This window comes from Chiloscyllium plagiosum, unplaced genomic scaffold (genome assembly GCF_037043375.1).
Source record: "Chiloscyllium plagiosum isolate Xiang-an unplaced genomic scaffold, Cpla_swu_hap1 HiC_scaffold_4, whole genome shotgun sequence".
Lineage (NCBI taxonomy): Eukaryota > Metazoa > Chordata > Chondrichthyes > Orectolobiformes > Hemiscylliidae > Chiloscyllium > Chiloscyllium plagiosum.
This window is the reverse complement of record NW_028270142.1, coordinates 76,195,694-76,214,001: the sequence shown is the minus strand read 5'-3', so window position 1 is coordinate 76,214,001 and position 18,308 is coordinate 76,195,694. Positions and strand designations below refer to the sequence as shown.

General features: G+C 43.9%; 1 protein-coding gene across 2 annotated transcripts in view; it reads left to right on the top strand.

The window, feature by feature from the left end:
* Positions 1 to 18,308, top strand: part of xkr4 (XK related 4) — a 506,923-nt gene that overhangs the window by 346,550 nt on the left and 142,065 nt on the right. For both annotated transcript variants that reach the window (XR_006311413.2, XM_043688364.2), the window contains exon 2: positions 12,281 to 12,480. Coding sequence is in view for 1 of the 2 variants with exons in the window: in XM_043688364.2 (XP_043544299.1) it covers positions 12,281 to 12,480 (200 nt within the window). In the remaining variant the exon portion in view is untranslated. The remainder of the gene's footprint in view (positions 1 to 12,280; positions 12,481 to 18,308) is intronic.

Sequence of the window (18,308 nt, the reverse complement as noted above, 5' to 3'; positions counted from 1 at the left end):
CCTGAAAAAGGAACAGTGCTCCAAAAACTAGTACTTCCAAATAAACCTGTTGGACTATAACCTGGTGTTATGTGATTTTTAACTTTGTCCACCCCAGACCAAGACCGGCAGCTCCACATCATAGATTAGTGGGCGGCACGGTCTCACAGTGCCAGAGACCTGGTTTCAATTCCCGCCTCAGGCGACTGACTGTGTGGAGTTTGCACATTCTCCCTGTGTCTGCCTGGGTTTCCTCCGGGTGCTCCAGTTTCCTCCCACAAGTGCAAAAATGTGCAGGTTAGGTGAATTGGCCATGCTAAATTGCCCATAGTGTTAGGTGAAGAGGTAAACGTAGGGGAATGGGTCTGGGTGGGTTGTGCTTCGGCAGGTTGGTGTGGACTTGTTGGGCCAAAGGGCCTATTTCCACACTGTAAGTAATCTAATTTTCCTGGCATATAAAAGATCCGAATTGTTTGTTACATCTCTCATCTTTTAGAATGGCCATATTGGTATCAGTTTTTTCATACTTAAGTCAATGGTCATTTCTAAAAGATGAGAGACTGAACAAGCAATTCGGGTCTTTTCCAATATATAATTTCAGTTACATCACACTGGAAACTGTTGCTATCAATTCTGTCTCTTACAATCTTATTCTTCACAATCACCTGATGAAGGAGCAGTGCATCGAAAGCTAGTGCTTCCAAATAAACCTGTTGGACTATAACTTGGTGTTGTGTGATTTTTAATTGTGTTGAGAGATGCATGAAGCAGACAATGCACATGGTTATGCTTGTTTGCTGTAGCCTTTTTTTTTGCCTCAAACAGGTCACCAGCTATAACTTGAGGGGTGCCACTCTGTATCAATTGTAACTGGGTAAAAACAAGGGCTGCAGGTGCTGGAAACCAGATTCTAGATTAGAGTGGTGCTAGAAAAGCACAACAGTTCAGGCAGCATCCGAGGAGCAGAAAAATCGACGTTTCAGGCAAAAGCTCTTTATCAGAGTGCCTGCAGGGTGGAGAGATAAATGAGAGCCTCAATTGTAACTAACCAGGAGTCTCTCCCAGGTTTGCCACCTGTCTTTAGTGAATTTGAAACATTTGCAGGTTCATATAATTTTTTTAGCCACATCATGAACACACCTTCAATGACCATCAAGTCCTGGAGAGGGTCTCTAACTCCCAACGTTTTGCTTCAGAGGAAGAGATTGTTGTTCATTGCATCATAAAACTCCATGTGCATGTTATTTAATATTTCCATGCATCACAATATGCATCATATAATAAATCTCACAGGACTGATTTTCAGAAATTGGACATACAACTATATCAGTTAAGAAATGGCATCATCACAATTCTACAGATAATTAGCTTCATTCAGAAATGTGTCGCTCTACTGCTATCATCAGTTGTTTAGTTATTGACAGTATCCAGGTGGTACTGGGTATAGATGTAGGGCTGGAGTTGGAGAATTGTAAACAGAGTCACATTGATTGCAAGAGGACAATGCATCCAATGTACAACTGCAACCAAAGTACATCAATTATGCCAGATTTAGTCATCTGAACAAGACTAATTTGCCAATTTATTGCATGCCATGCCTTTATGCATAATATTTTGAGGAGCAGCCTAATTATTCTAAGATTCTTCCCAATCAGCTAAAGGTAACCCTGGTGTCCTGACATTGAACATGCAGCAGGAAGCAAAACAGTGCATGGTTTGGGGGCCATACATAAAGTGCACACTACTTCATTAGTTATAACATTATTCAAATTCAATTTAACAATTAAAACACACAAGCAATAAACCTGATATAACAATGGATTTTCAGTGTTAAAAACACAACTACTAATAACATAATTCATTAAAGAGCTAATGAAGTGTGTCACAGTTGGAGGACCAGAGTTCATGCTGATGATTCTCTTTAAACTAAGCACACTCAAAGATGTTAGACAATTTTATTATTTAATTTTCAACTTTCTGTTTCACCCTTCCTTTACTTAAAACAGTCTCTTATATATTTTAAAATGTCCTTATATTTATACAGAAACGTGTTTTATAATTAAAGCATTTCAAAGCAGTTGAATATTGCTATTGTACCAGCCTCCACCACCTTCTCTGGCAGATCATGCCATATACACACTACCCTCTGGGTGAAGAAGTTGCCACTTAGATCCCTTGTAAATCTTTCCCCTCTCACTTGAAACCTATGCTGTCCAGTTTTGCATTCCCCTCCCCTGGGGAAAAGACTTTGGCTATTCAACTTATCCATTTCCCCTCATGATTTTATAAACTTCTAAAAGGTCACTCCTCAGCCTCTGATGCTCCAGGGAAATTAGCCCCAGCCTATTCAGCCTCTTGGGAGGTACAGTTAGTAAGTTTGCAGATGACATAAAAATTGGAGGTGTAGTGAACAGCGAAGAAGGTTACCTCAGATTCCAACAGGATCTTGATCAGATGGGCCAATGGGCTGAGAAGTGGCAGATGGAGTTTAATTTACATAAATGCGAAGTGCTATATTTTGAGATAGCAAGTCTTAGCAGGACTTATAAGCTTAATGGTAAGATCCTAGGGAGTGTTACTGAACAAGAGACCTTGCAGTGCAGGTTCATAGCTCCTTGAAATTAGAGTTGCAGGTGGATAGAATAGTGAAGAAGGTGTTTGGTCTGCTTTCCTTTATTGGCCAGAGTATTGAGTATAGGAGTTGGGAGGTCATGTTGCGGCAGTACAGGACATTGGTTAGGTCACTTTTGGAATATTGCAGGCAATTCTGAGCTCTTTCCTATAGGAAGGATGTTATGAAACTTGAAAGGGTTCAGAAGAGATTTGTAAGGATGTTGCCAGGTTTGGAGGATTTGAGCTGTAGGGAGAGGCTGATGAGGCTGGGGCTGTTTTCCCTGGAGCGTCAGAGGCTGAGGGGTGACCTTATAGAGGTTCATAAAATCATGAGGGGCATGGATAGGATAAATACACAAAGTCTTTTCCCTCAGGTGGGGGACTCCAGAACTAGAGGGCATAGGTTTAGGGTGAAAGAGGAAAAATATAAAAGAGACCTAAGGGGTAACTTTTTCACGCAGAGGGTGGTGCATGTATGGAATGAGCTGCCAGAAGAGGTTGTGGAGGCTTGTATTAAAAGGCATCTGGATGGGTATATGAATAGGAAGGGTTTGGAGGGATATGGGCCAAGTGCTGGCAAATGGGACTAGATTAGGTTGGGATATCTAGTCAGCATGGATGAGTTGGACTGAAGGGTCTGTTTCTGTGCTGTACATCCCTATGACTCTATGACTCTCCCTATAGTTCAAACTCTCTTATCCTGCAACATCCTTGTGAATATTTCCTGAACCCTTTCAGTAGAGAGCGGCAGGAGTTGGGCGGAAGTGAAGTCGGAGTGCAGAGGCTGTTGGGAAGGTGGGTGAGTGTTATTTAAGTACTTACCTCGAAGCCAGCGGTCTTTTTGCAGCAGAGAGCGGCGGGAGCTGGGCGGAAGTGAAGGCGGAGCGCAGAGGCTGTTGGGAAGGTGGGTAGGTGTTATTTATGTACGTGTGTTCTAGGCCCCAGGTCCTACACAGTAGGATGTCCCTCCCACCCTCCTCCTCTAACCTAAATTAAAAGTCCACAGACTTGCAACAAAACACGGGGGTCGAGGGAAGTTTCTGTTGAGAAAAGAGTGAGTCTTTGGCTCAGGAGTCTTCAACAAAGAAGTTGAGAGAAGTGATTACGCCACAGTTGAAGAGGGTGAAGACAAGACTGCCAAGCTGATTCAGTGTACTGCGTGCATGATGTGGGAGGTCAGGGACTCTGGTGTAGCTGGCTCGTATAACTGTGGAAAGTGTGTACACGTTCAGCTTCTGACAGAGCATATGCAGCACTGAAGAAAGAACTAGATGACCTCAGGCTCATCCGAGAGAACGAGATCTTTCTGGACAGGACCTTCAGTGAGGTTATTACACCGAGCATACCAGAAGAGAGTAAAAGGGAGAAGACAATGAGGAAGGCAGCGATGAGACAAGTGCAAGAGACCCCGTGGGAAGTACCTGTCAGGAACAGATTGAATCTCTTGGAAACCGTAGAGACAGATGTCACTGCCAATCAGAAATTGGCGTGGAGGCAGAGCCGAGGAGTCAGACATCACACAGAGCCGTGGTAATAGGGGACTCCATAGTGAGAGGGACTGAAAGGGGTTTCTGCGGAAACAGGTGGGATTTGAGGAAGGTGTGTTGCCTTCCTGGTGCCAGGATTAAGGACATCGCAGATAAAGTGCAGGAAATCTTCATGGGCGAACGTGAAGAGCCAGATGTGGTGATGCATGTCGGCACAAATGATGTTGGGAAGAAGAGGAGGGACATTCTACAGCAGGACTTCTGAGAACTCGGAAGAAGGCTGGAAAACAGGACATCCAGGGTGGTTATCTCTGGTTTGCTTCCAGTTCCTCGGGCTGAAGAGGACAGGAACAAGGAGATAATGGACTTGAATGTTTGGCCGGGGAACTGGTGCAGGAAGCAAGGATTTAAATTCTTGGATCACTGGGGTATGTTTAGCGGTAAAGATAAATTATAAAAGAGGGATGGGTTGCACCTTAATAGGTGGGGGACCAGCATTCTGGCAGGTAGGTTTTGCCACTGCAATACAGCTGCATTTAAACTAAATAGCGGGGGCGCAGGGCGGGGCGGGGGAGGGAATCTGGAAGTTTAAGAAGGAAGTTAAAGGGAAAGTTAGAACAAGAGAAGTCAAGAAAGACAACGGAATCAATGTAGCAGAAAACTCAAAAAAGGATCAAGCCATAAGGCCAAATGAAATAGGGATTGATAGAAAGGGTGAGGGGAGTAACAAATTAAAAATATTATATATAAATGCACGAAACATTAGAAATAAGATGGATGAGCTTGAGGCTCATTTGGAATTTGGCAGTTACAATGTTGTGGGGATAACTGAGACATGGCTTCAAGTGGACAGGGCCTGGGTAATGAATATTCAAGGCTATACATGCTATCGCAAGGACAGACTGACAGGCAGAGGGGGTGGGGTGGTCCTGTTGGCTGAATGATATTCAGTCCCTTGCGCGGGGGTTACCTAGAATCAGGGGATGTAGAGTCAGTATGGATAGAGCTGAGAAATTCTAAGGGTAGAAAGACCCTCATGGGAGTTATCTATAGGCCCCCAAACAGTAGCCTGGATGTAGTGTGTAAGTTGACTAAGGAGCTGAATTTAGCCCGTCACAAAGATATTATTACAGTTGTTATGGGGGATTTCAACATGCAGGTAGACTGGGAGAATCAGGATGGTACTGGACGCCAAGAAAGGGAGTTTGTGGAGTGCATCCGAAATGGATTCTTAGAACAGCTGGTGCTGGAGTCTACCAGGGAGAAAGCAATTCTGGATTTGGTGTTGTGCAACGAATTGGATTTGATCAGGGACCTCGAAGTAAAGGAGCCATTAGGAGGTAGTGACCACAATATAATAAGCTTTAATCTGCAGTTTGAAAGAGAAAGGGTAGAATCGGAAGTGACAATATTTCAGTTGAATAAGGGGAACTATGGAGCTATGAGGGAGGAGTTGGCCAAAGTTCAATAGTGCAATGCCCTAGCAGGGATGGCAGTGGAACAACAATGGTAGGTATTTTTGGGTATAATGCAGAAGATGCAGGATCAGTTCATTCCAGAAAGGAAGAAAGATACTAAGGGGAGGCAGGGGTGGCCATGGCTGACGAGGGAAGTTAAGGACCATATAAAGACAGAAGGGAAAAAGTATAATGTAGCAAAGATGAGTGGGAAATCAGAGGACTGGGAAGCTTTTAAAAACAACAGAGGATAATTAAAAAGGAAATACGCAAAGAAAAAATAAGGTACGAAGGTAAACTGGCCAAAAATATAAAGGAGGATAGTAAAGGCTTTTTTAGGTATATGAAAAGAGAAAAAATGGCTAAGACTAAAATTGGGACCTTGAAAACAGAAACAGGCGAATTTATTACGGGGAGCAAAGAAATGGCAGAAGAGTTGAATTGATACTTTAGATCTGTCTTCACTGGGGAAGACACGAGCAATCTCCCAGATGTAATAGTGGCTGAAGGACCTGAACTGAAGGGAATTTATATTAGGCAGGAAATGGTGTTGGAGAGACTGTTAGGTCTGAAGGCTGATAAGTCCCTGGGACCTGATGGTCTGCATCCCAGGGTACTGAAGGAGGTGGCTCTAGAAATCGTGGATGCGTTGGTGATCATTTTCCAATGTTCTATAGATTCAGGATCAGTTCCTGCAGATTTGAGGGTGGCTAATGTTGTCCCACTTTTTAAAAAAGGAGGGAGAGAGAAAACAGAGAATTGTAGACCAGTTGGTCTGACCTCAGTGGTGGGAAAAATGCTGGAGTCAATTATAAAGGACGAAATTACGACACATCTGGATAGCAGTAACAGGATAGGTCAGAGTCAGCATGGATTTATGAAGGGGAAATCACGCTTGACTAATCTTCTGGAATTTTTTGAGGATGTAACTCTGAAGATGGACAAGGGAGATCAAGTGGATGTAGTGCACCTGGACTCTCAGAAAGCCTTTGATAAAGTCCCACATTGGAGGTTAGTGAGCAAAATTAGGGCACATGGTATTATGGGCAAAATACTGACATGGATTGAAAATTGGTGGGCTGCCAGGAAACAAAGAGTAGTGATAAACGGCTCCCTTTCGGAATGGCAGGTAGTGACCAGCGGTGTGCCGCAGGAATCAGTGCTGGGACCGCAGCTTTTTACAATGTACATTAATGATATAGATGAAGGTATTAAAAGTAATATTAGCTAATTTGCTGAAGACACAAAGCTGGGTGGCAGGGTGAAATGTGAGGAGGATGTTAGGAGAATACAGGGTGACAGGCTAGGTGAGTGGACGGATACATGGCAGAGGAGAAAGTGAGGTCTGCAGATGCTGGAGATCTGGGCTGAAAATGTGTTGTTGGAAAAGCGCAGTAGGTCAGGCAGCATCCAGGGAACAGGAGAATCAACGTTTCGGGCATAAGCCGTTCTTCAGGAATGAGGAAAGTTTGTCCAGCAGGCTAAGATAAAAGGTAGGGAGGAGGGACTTGGGGGAGGGGTGTCGGAAATGCGATAGGTGGAAAGAGGTCAAGGTGAGGGTGATAGGTCAGACTGGGGTGGGGGCGGAGAGGTCAGGAAGAAGATTGCAGGTTCTGTCCTGATGGCGGTTGGAGGGGCGGGGCTCAAGGGCGGAGGAGCGGGAAGTGGAAGAGATGCGGTGGAGGGCATCGTCGACCACGTCGGGGGGGAATTTGCGGTCCTTGAAGAAGGAGGCCATCTGGGTTGTACGTTTTTGGAACTGGTCCTCCTGGGAGCAGATGCGGCGGAGACGAAGGAATTGGGAGAATGGGATGGCGTTTTTACAGGGGGCAGGGTGGGAGGAGGTGTAGTCCAGAATACATGGCAGATGCAGTTTAATGTGGATAAATGTGTGGTTATCCACTTTGGTGGCAAGAACCGGAAGGCAGATTACTACCTGTGCCCGAAACGTCGAATCTCCTGTTCCCTGGATGCTGCCTGACCTGCTGTGCTGTTCCAGCAATAAAGTTTCAACTTTGATCTCCAGCATCTGCAGACCTCACTTTCTCCTACTACCTAAATGGAGTCAAGTTAGGTAAAGGGGCAGTACAACGAGATCTAGGTGTTCTTGTACATCAGTCAATGAAAGCAAGCATGCAGGTACAGCAGGCAGTGAAGAAAGCTAATAGCATGCTGGCCTTCATATCAACAGGAATTGAGTATAGAGGCAAAGATGTCCTTCTGCAGCTGTACAGGGCCCTGGTGAGACCGCACCTAGAATATTGTGCGCAGTTTTGGTCTCCAAATTTGAGGAAAGACATTCTGGCTATTGAGGGAGTGCAGCGTAGGTTCACGAGGTCAATTCCCAGAATGGCGGGACTATCTTACGCTGAAAGATTGGAGCGACTGGACTTGTATATGCTTAAGTTTAGAAGGCTGAGAAGGGATCTGATTAATTGTTATTAAAGGATTGGACACTCTGGAGGCAGGAAGCATGCTTCCGCTGATGGGTGAGTCCCAAACCAGAGGACACAGTTTAAAAATAAGGGGTAGGCCACTTAGAACAGAGTTGAGGAGAATCTTCTTCACCCAGAGAGTGGTGGGTGTATGGAATGCTCTGCCCCAGAAGGCTGTGGAGGACAACTCTCTGGATAATTTCAAGAAAGAGTTGGATAGAGCTCTTAAGAATAGTGGAATCAAGGCAGGAACAGGATACTGATTGAGGATGATCAGCCATGATCATCATAAATAGTGGTGATGGCTCGAAGGGCAGAATGGCCTTCTCCTGTAGCTATTGTCTATTGTCTATAAAAGTGTAGTGAACCTGTTGAATTCTCTACCACAGATGGATTTGTATGCCAAGTCACTGAACATGTTTAAGAAAAAGAGCAATACATTATTAAGATTAATAAAATTGCAAAGGTATCAATGGTTTGAGGAAAATGTGGGATTGTAGATTGGCCATGATACTATTGAATGATGAATTTTATGCAAAAGGTTGAATGGCCTACTTTCGCTACTTTTTTTCTAGGTTGCTGTGTAACATACATCCCAAAATGTGCAGGTTAGGTGAATTTGCCATGCTAAATTGCCCGTAGTGTTAGGTTAAGGGGTAAATATAGGGGAATGGGTCTGGGTGGGTTGTGCTTCGGCGGATCGGTGTGGACTTGTTGGGCTGAAGGGCCTGTTTCCACACTGTAAATAATCTAAGACTGCAGCAGTTCAAGGGTACTCAATGATCAACAATAAATGTTGGTACCAATGATGCCCGCAATCCACGAATGACCAAAATGAAGTAAGCTAGCCAGAAACACATATTTAGACTGCATAGGATAAAGGGCCATTTATTGGCATATGGATTGAATAACAAAAAGAAAATAGAAAATTGGAATAAATGTACATTATCAGGTTGTAGCTCAAGGTATACTGCATAGATCAGTACTTGGGCCCTAACTATTTATTATCCAAAGTAATTTTTCCAAGTTTGTGGATTACACAAAACAAGATGGGAATTTTTATTGAGGGGATGATGCAAAGAGGCTTTCAAAGGGGTTAGGCAGGCTGCAGGACTGGGCACAAACATAGCAGATAAAATATGATTTAGGTAAGGTTGAGGTTATCTAATTTGATAAAAAAATGGAAATTCAGACTATTTCTTAAATGGAGAATTACTAGGAGGTATTGAAGTTTAAAGGGATCTAGGTGTCCTCGTACATAAGTCACTAAGAGCTCACACGAAGGTGAAACAAGCAATTAGGAAGGTGTGTTGGCCTTCATTAAAATACAATATCAGTACAAACACCAATATGATGTGCTTCATTTACATAGGACCTTGATGAGACCACCCTGAAGTATTGTGAGCAATTGTGGTCTCCTTACTCACAGAGGGATGTATTTTCCATAGAGAGAGGTCCAAGGTTGCCTTCTTAGACGGCAGGACTGTTCTATGAGAGATTTTGTTTCAGAACTCTATGGAGGTGATTCCTGTGGTTGGGAGAAGGTAAGGATTGGGAGGAGGGGCCAGTGGTGGTAGCAGGGTGTTCTAGAGTCAGGACAGAATCTCTAATTAGCAGCATAGCATTTAGAACTGTACAGAAGAGACATTTCTTCACTCAGTGAGAAATGTATATTTAGAGTTATTTTACCCTCGAAAGCTATGCAAATTCATTTATTGAACAAGTTCAAGGAAGAGATCAATAGCTTCGTTCATACTAATGACATTAAGGGATACAAGGATCGTGTGGGAAAATGGCATTGATGAATATGATCGCCATGGTCTAGAATGGTACAACAGCTGTAAGGGTCGACTCCTGCTCCCATATTCTTACATTTCCTAAGTTCCTGCGTCATATTATTTTTTGCTGAATGTGTTTTAAAATTTGGTCAACGATATACACTGCATTGACCATCTGTGCATTCTGCCAGACATGACATACTGCTGTCCTACAGGGAAAATGCTGTGTAATGCAAACAGGAAAAACAAATTCACTCCATAGACTTATATGAGTGTGCGTGTGCATGTATAAGGGAGTGAATGTGTGTGTGTGTGTGTGTGTGGGGGGGGGAGGGAGCGGAAGCAGAGACTGTGTGACTATATGTTTGCGTGTGTTTGGTAGAGTGTGCGAGCAAGTCTCACGAAGTATATGCCTTTGAGAGGGTGTCGGTGTGTATGTCTGAGGGAGAGCATGTGTATGAAACAGGATCTATGTGAGTGTGTGTGTATGTGTTTTTGTGTGTGAGAGTGTATAGTGCAGTGGGGTCACTAATGTAGTGCAGGTTTGTTTAATACATTGCACCAGGTGTGTAACTCTTTCACCTTTTACTATTAATTCTGTGTCCTATAATCCTGCCCCACTAGCTACCTTACAAAGGAGCAGCACTCAGAGCTTGTACTTCCAAATAGACCTGTTGGACTATAGAACATAGAACATAGAACATAGAACATAGAACATAGAAAAATACAGCGCAGTACAGGCCCTTTGGCCCTCGATGTTGCGCCGATCCAAGCCCACCTAACCTACACTAGCCCACTATCCTCCATATGCCTATCCAATGCCCGTTTAAATGCCCATAAAGAGGGAGAGTCCACCACTGCTACTGGCAGGGCATTCCATGAACTCACGACTCGCTGAGTAAAGAATCTACCCCTAACATCTGTCCTATACCTACCACCCCTTAATTTAAAGCTATGTTCCCTCGTAATAGCTGACTCCATATGTGGAAAAAGGTTCTCATGGTCAACCCTATCTAAACCGAAAGCTAGTGTGCTTCCAATTAAACCTGTTGGACTATAACCCGGTGTTGTGTGATTTTTAACTTTGTAAACCCCTAATCATCTTGTACACCTCTATCAAGTCACCCCTAAACCTTCTTTTCTCCAATGAAAACAGCCCACGGTGCCTCAGCCTTTCCTCATATGATCTTCCTATCAGACCAGGCAACATCCTGATAAACCTCCTCTGCACCCGTTCCAGTGCCTCCACATCCTTCCTATAGTATGGCGACCAAAACTGCACACAATACTCTAGATGCGGCCGCACCAGACTGCAACATGACCTCAGGACTCCGGAACTCAATTCCTCTACCAATAAAAGCCAGTACACCATATGCCTTCTTCACCGCGCTATTTACCTGGGTGGCAACTTTCAGAGATCTGTGTACATGGGCACCAAGATCCCTCTGCTCATCCACACTACCAAGTATCTGACCGTTAGCCCAGTACCCCATCTTTTTGTTACTCTTACCAAAGTGAATCACCTCACACTTACCTACATTGAACTCCATTTGCCATCTTTCTGCCCAGCTCTGCAGCTTATCTATATCCCGCTGTAACCTGACACATCCTTCCTCACTGTCAACAACTCCACCGACTTTCGTATCACCCGCAAACTTGCTCACCCAACCTTCTAGCCCCTCCTCCAGGTCATTTATAAAAATGACAAACAGCAATGGTCCCAAAACAGATCCTTGCGGAACACCGCTAGTAACTGCACTCCAAGATGAACCTTTACCATCAACTACTACCCTCTGTCTTCTTCCAGCCAGCCAATTCCTAATCCAAACCTCCAACTCACCCTCAATGCCATACCTCCGTATTTTTTGCAGTAGCCTACCATGGGGAACCTTATCAAACGCCTTACTAAAATCCATATACACCACATCTACCGCTTTACCCTCGTCCACCTCCTTAGTCACCTTCTCAAAGAATTCAATAAGGTTTGTGAGGCACGACCTGCCCTTCACAAAACCATGCTGACTATCCTTGATCACATTATTCCTATCCAGATGTTCATAAATCCTATCCCTTACAATTCTCTCTAAGACTTTGCCCACAACAGAAGTGAGACTCACCGGCCTATAGTTACTTGGGTTATCCCTACTCCCCTTCCCCTATAGCCTGGTATTGTGTGATGTTTAACTTGTCCACCCCAGTCCAACACCAAAATGTCCGCATCATTCATCAAAAAGACAGTTTAGATATTATACTTCAATTTATACTTCTTCATCTAGATTCTCCATCACTGGATTTTGATCAACAACTTATATGCACTATGAAATACTTGAAATAACAAAACAATTTTTGAAAAATTTCTATTTTTATGCATTTTTGCTTAATACAGCATTAATCATTTGTGTCCTTTTAAATTTCATAGGCTGCTGATATGCAACAATCCTCTTCCCCCCACATACACATACAATCTTGGATTTTAGATTTTTGTCTAATTTTGCCATAGAGGTTTTTTAAATTTCTGTTTTTCTCTTAAGGTATTTGCGCACTATATACCTTGGTATCCGAAGCCGTCAGAGTGGGGAGCTCGACCGTTGGCGTTTTTACTGGAAGATGGTGTATGAATATGCAGATGTAAGTATGTTACATCTGTTGGCGACATTTTTGGAAAGTGCTCCACAGCTTGTGCTGCAGCTGTGCATCATTATTCAGAGCCATCGCTTTGAGGCACTCCAAGGTAAGAAAGGATCCATTTACAAAAGACCAATTATAAAAGCTTATTTTTACTATAATTGTGGAGCATATAATTGTGTAACAATTACAGCATGGAAATAAATCATTTGATCCAATCAGTTCATGGGGGTGTTTAACTTCCATATGAGCACTATGAAGCCCATATTCTTATTCTGTTCCAATAGCCTCTTATTTCCCTTTTATGCATCTATTTAACAAATGCATACTTAAATATTGAAATGTACCTGGGATTTCCTCAGAGCTGCTCTCACACCCCCAGCCAGGCTGTTGGAAACCCAGGTGAAAGTGATTACTGCAGATGCTGGAGATTAGAGTCAAGAGTGTGGTGCTAGAAAAGCACAAGCAGGTCAGGCAGCATCCGAGAAGCAGGAAAATCGATGTTTCGGACAAAAGCCCTTCATCAGGAATGAGACTGGGAGCCTAGGGGTGGAGAGATAAATGGGAGAGGGATGGGGCTTGAGAGAAGGTAGCTGAGAGTGCAACAGGTGGATCGAGGTGGGGGTAAAGGTGATAGGTTGGGAGAGGGTGGAGTGGATAAATGGGAAGGAAGATGGACAGATGGGACAGGTCATGAGGATGGTGCTGAACTGGAAGGTTGGAACTGGGGTAAGGTAGTGGGGGGGGAATGAGGAAAATGGTGAAATTCACATTGGTGCCATGGGGTTGTAGGTTTCTGAGGCTGAAGATGGTAAGGGAGTGACGATGGAGGAGGCCCAGGACTTGCATGTCCTCGGCAGAGTGGGAGGGGCAGTTTAAGTGTTTGGCCACAGGGCAGTGGGGTTGGTTGGTGCGGGGGTTCTCTGAAGTGGTCTGCAAGTAGGCGTCCTGTCTCCCCAATGTAGAAGAGACCGCATCGGGAGCAACAGATACAGTAAAAGACATGCATGGAAGTGCAGGAGAAACTTTGATGGATGTGGAAGGCTCCTTTGGCGACTTGGACAGAGGTGAGGGGAGAGGTCTGGGTGCAGGTTTTGCAATTCCTCCGATGGAAGGGGAAGCTGCCGGGAGGGGAGGTTGGATTGTTAGGGGGGTGTGGATCTAATGAGGTAATTGTGGAGGGAACAGTCTTTATGGAAAGCGGATAGGGGGAGGGAGGGAAATATATCTCTGGTGGTGAAGTCCATTTGTAGGTGGCAGAAATGGTAGAGGATGATGTGATGTATATGGAGATTGGTGGGGTGGAAGGTGAGCACCGGGAGGTTCTATCCTTGTTGCGGTTGGAGGGGTTTGAGGGCGAAGGTGCGGGAAGTGAATGAGATACGCTGAAAGGCGTCATCAACCATGTGGTAAGGGAAATTGTGGTCTTTGAGAAAGGAGGCCATCTACTGTGTTCAGTGGTGGAACTGGTCCTCCTGGGAGCAGATGCAGTAGAGGCGAAGGAATTGGGAATAACGGATAGCATTTTTGCAGGGGGCAAGGTGGGAGGAGGTATAATCCAGGTAGCTGTGGGAGTCAGTGGGTTTGTAGAAAATGTCAGTATTGGGCTGGTCACCATTGATGGAGATGAAGAGGTCTAGGAAGGGGAGAAGGTGTCAGAGATGGTCCAGATGAATTTAAGGTCGGGGTGGAATGTGTTGGTGAAGTTGATGAACTGTTCAACCTCCTCAAGGGAGCACAAGGTGGCACTGATACAGTCCCTAATGTAGTGGAGGAAAAGGTGAGGAGTAGTGCCGGTGTAACTGCAGGAGATAGACTGTTCCATGTAGCCGATAAAGAGACAGGCGTAGCTGGGGCCCATGCAGATGTCCATGGCTACCCTTTTCGTCTGGAGGAAGTGGGAGAATTTGGAGGAGAAATTCTTGACGGTGAGGACAGGTTCAGCCAATGAATGAGAGTGTCAGTGGAAGGGTACTGGTGGGGAGAGGAAGAAACAGAGGGCTTGGAGACCCTCATCATGGAGGATGCAGGTGTAGAGGGACTGGATGTCCGTGGTGAAGATGAGACTTTGGATGCCTGGGAAACGCAAGTCTTAGAGGAGGTGGAGGGAGTGGGTGGTGTCCTGAATGTATGTGGAGAATTCCTGGACAGTATCGAGTCCTATCCCCTCTGGTCCAGGAATTCTCCACATACATTCGGGACACCACCCACTCCCTCCACCTCCTCGAAGACCTCTGTTTCCCTGGCCCCCAAAGCCTCATCCAGGTGGGGCCCTGTTTATATTTCAAAATAATGTTTCCACCACACTCATGTTAAAATCAAAAGACAAGGTCCACTTCAAGGAAATATCCTGCCATGATCTCTGCTTCAATATGGTAGTATATGGTTTTGTGGGCGGCACGGTGGCACAGTGGTTAGCACTGCTGCCTCGCAGCGCCAGAGACCTGGGTTCAATTCCCGACTCAGGCGACTGACTGTGTGGAGTTTGCACGTTCTCCCCGTGTCTGCGTGGGTTTCCTCCGGGGGCTCCGGTTTCCTCCCACAGTCCAAAGATGTGCAAGTCAGGTGAATTGGCCATGCTAAATTGCCCGTAGTGTTAGGTAAAGGGGTAAATGTAGGGGTATGGGTGGGTTACGCTTCGGCGGGTCGGTGTGGACTTGTGGGGCCGAAGGGCCTGTTTCCACACTGTAAGTAATCTAAAAAATATATTACACAACTTCAAATAAATAACATATTGGAGGTTCTGAAGTATATCATAGAACGCAATCTTACTATCATGCTTGTTAGAAGAACAGTGAAAATGACTTTCGATTAAACAAAGCTGTCCTTAAAGTACGAGAAATTTTCCATCTTAATCACCTTGATCAGAAAAATTGCTGACTTAATTTCAAAAACCAAATGACATCTGGCAGTTTATGCATTCCATGTCAAAACAAATGCCTGTTCTTGACATGGTAGGTACAATGAAATCTCGCAGAGACATTTCATTTTGTGAAGTGAATCAAAGTATTTTCAATATTGTACATTGGTTATTATCCACACAGAAACTACTTTGGACATTTAACAATGCTTTTATCAATTAATTGAGACTAAGCAGTGAAAGTCATTAACATTAACATCCTGCCGCTTCTGTAACTAGTCTCGACGGGGAAGAGTACAAGCAAGTCTGCTGCAAAACATTACAAGATGTTGAAGTTTATTTACAATATATTCACAATATTCTATGGTCGTAATTAGCTACAAAATTCTGCACTCATAACCTGAGATTTTTCTTTAGACAGTATGTTTAACAAAACTACACTCATGGTCTTTATGAAATGGCTTTCCCTTGTATTGTTTCGATATTGCACATGAAAAATCGAAACTTTACCACCTCCCCCAACACATTGGCACCTGGGAAATATGGCTAGTGTCACTTGTTCTTTGTGCTGTTGCTGTATTATGACTGCAGTATGCAGCTAACAGTGATGTAATCATCAAGAAGAAACTGAGCAGCTAAAAATAGCACAGAGCCAGTACACTTCATCTTCATGTGCCAGTTCTCAGATCCGAAAGAAAATGCTTGGTTTTGATCCAACCTAATCAAACAGATGCAGCTGGAGACACTTCAAATTTCTGACCTACACCTCAATTTGCATCTACTGCGTGATTCCAGATAATTGTTGCCTCAGTCCAAAGACATTATAAATTCAGAACAACATCGGTTATCCGAACATCAATTATCCGAATTTCGGAATATCCAATCAAGATCTCAAGGTCCCTGTACATGCATTTCAATTGAAGTAGGAAAATTCTATTCCTCATCCATTTAATGCATCATTTTGTAAATTTGAGTAGGAACATAGATGCAAGTATGCCCTTGATTCCTTGTACAGCAAGACAGTGTCTCTGCCTTAAAACAATTAAATATCTCCTGCACCCATCACATTCTGAGGAACAGAGTTCCATAGTCACACAATCCTCTGGGAAAAAAAAATCTCATCTTTATCCTAAAGCAGTGACTCTAAATTTTGAAACAATATACCCTAGTTCTGCATTTAAAAAGGAAAGTGCTGGAGAAACACAGCAGGCATGGTAACATCTGTAGAGAGTCAATTCAATATAGCCCTTCTAGTTTCGGTCTTAACCATTTCCACATCCACTTTGCCAACACTATTCAAGATTTATGTAAAGACAAAGAACAGAATAGCACATGAATAGGCCCTTCACCCCACCAAGCCTGCACCAACACATGATGTCTTTCTAAACTAAACCTTTTGCCTCAACAGGATCCGCATGCCTCTATTCCCTGCCTCGACATATGTTAGTCAAGATGCCCTTTAAGCATTGTTATTGTATCTGTTTATACCACTACCGTTGGCAATTCTTTCCAGGTACTTACCACTCTCTGTGTAAACAAAACTTGCTTCTCACGTGTCTTTTAAACTAACCTTTGTTTATCTTAAACCTATGTCCCCTGGTAATTCACATTTCTATCTGGGAAAAAGACTCCAACTAGCCATTCTATCCATGTCTGTCATAATTTTGTAAACTTCGAACAAATCGCCTCTCTGCCACTGAAGTTTAAGTGAAATCAAATTATGTTTGTCCGATCTCTCCTCATAGCTAATACCCTCCAAACCAGGCAATATTCTGTTAAACCATTTCTGCATCCTCTCCAAATGTTCGGCATCCTTCTGGTAGTGTGGCAACCAGAATTGGACACAATCTTCCAAATGTGGCCTTACCAAAGTTCTATATAGCTGCAAGATGACTTGGAATTTTTTTATATCCTCTGCCCTGATCAATGAAAGCAAGCATGCCATATGCTTTCTTAACCTTTTCCACTTGTGTTGACCCTTTCAGGGAAGTTTGGACCTATATATGTCGATTATTCTGTATGTTACCACTTCTAAGGGTTCTGACATTTATTGTCTGCTTCCTCCTGCATTAAGCCTTCCAAAATGTCAAAGACCTTGTTAAAGTCCATGTGGACAACGTGAACCGCTGTCCTCATCAATCACCTTTGTCATTTTCTCATAAATTTCGATCAAGTTTGTGAGACATAATCTTCTCCGCATAATGTCATGCTACCTAAGACTAATAAATCCAGGTTTTTCCAAATGTGAGTAAATCCTACCCCTAAGAATCTGCTCCAATAAGAGCCAAAGACATAAGGCTCACCAGCCTGTAATTTTCCAGATGGCTCAGTGGTTAACACTGCTGCCTCACAGAGTCAGGGACCCCGGTTCACATCTAGCCTTGGGAAACTGTCTGTGTGAAGTTTGCATATTCTCCCTGTGTCTGCGTGGGTTTCCTCCAGATGCTCCGGTTTCCTCCCACAGTCTAAAGATGTGCAGGTCAGGTGAATCGGCCATGCTAAATTGCCCATAGTGTTAGTGCATTAGTCAGAGGGAAATGGGTCTGGGTAGGTTACTTTGTGGAGGATTGGTATGGACTTGTTGGGCCAAATACCTGTTTCAAAACTGCTGGCAATCTAATCTCTTTCGCCCTTCTTAACCAAAGGAACAGGTTTGGTGATTTTTCAGTCATTTGTGAACTATCCTGTGACTAAAGAGGATACCAATATTCCATACAAGGATCCAGCAATATCCTCCCTCACCTCCCTCAGTATTCTGGGCTAAATCCCATCAGGTTCTGGGGACTTGCCTACCTTAATGCTTTTCAACACACTAAACTTGTGCCCTCTAGTTCTGGACTCCCCCACCCGCAGGGAAAAGATTGTGTCTATTTATTCTAACCACACCCCTCATTATTTTATAAACCTCTATAAGGTCACCCCTCAGCCTCCGACACTCCAGGAAAACAGCCCTAGCCTATTCAACCTCTCCCTGTAGCTCAAATCCTCCAACCCTGGTAACATCCTTTTAAATATTTTCTGAACCATTTCAAGTTTCACAACATCTTTCTGATAGGAAGGAGACAAGGATTGCA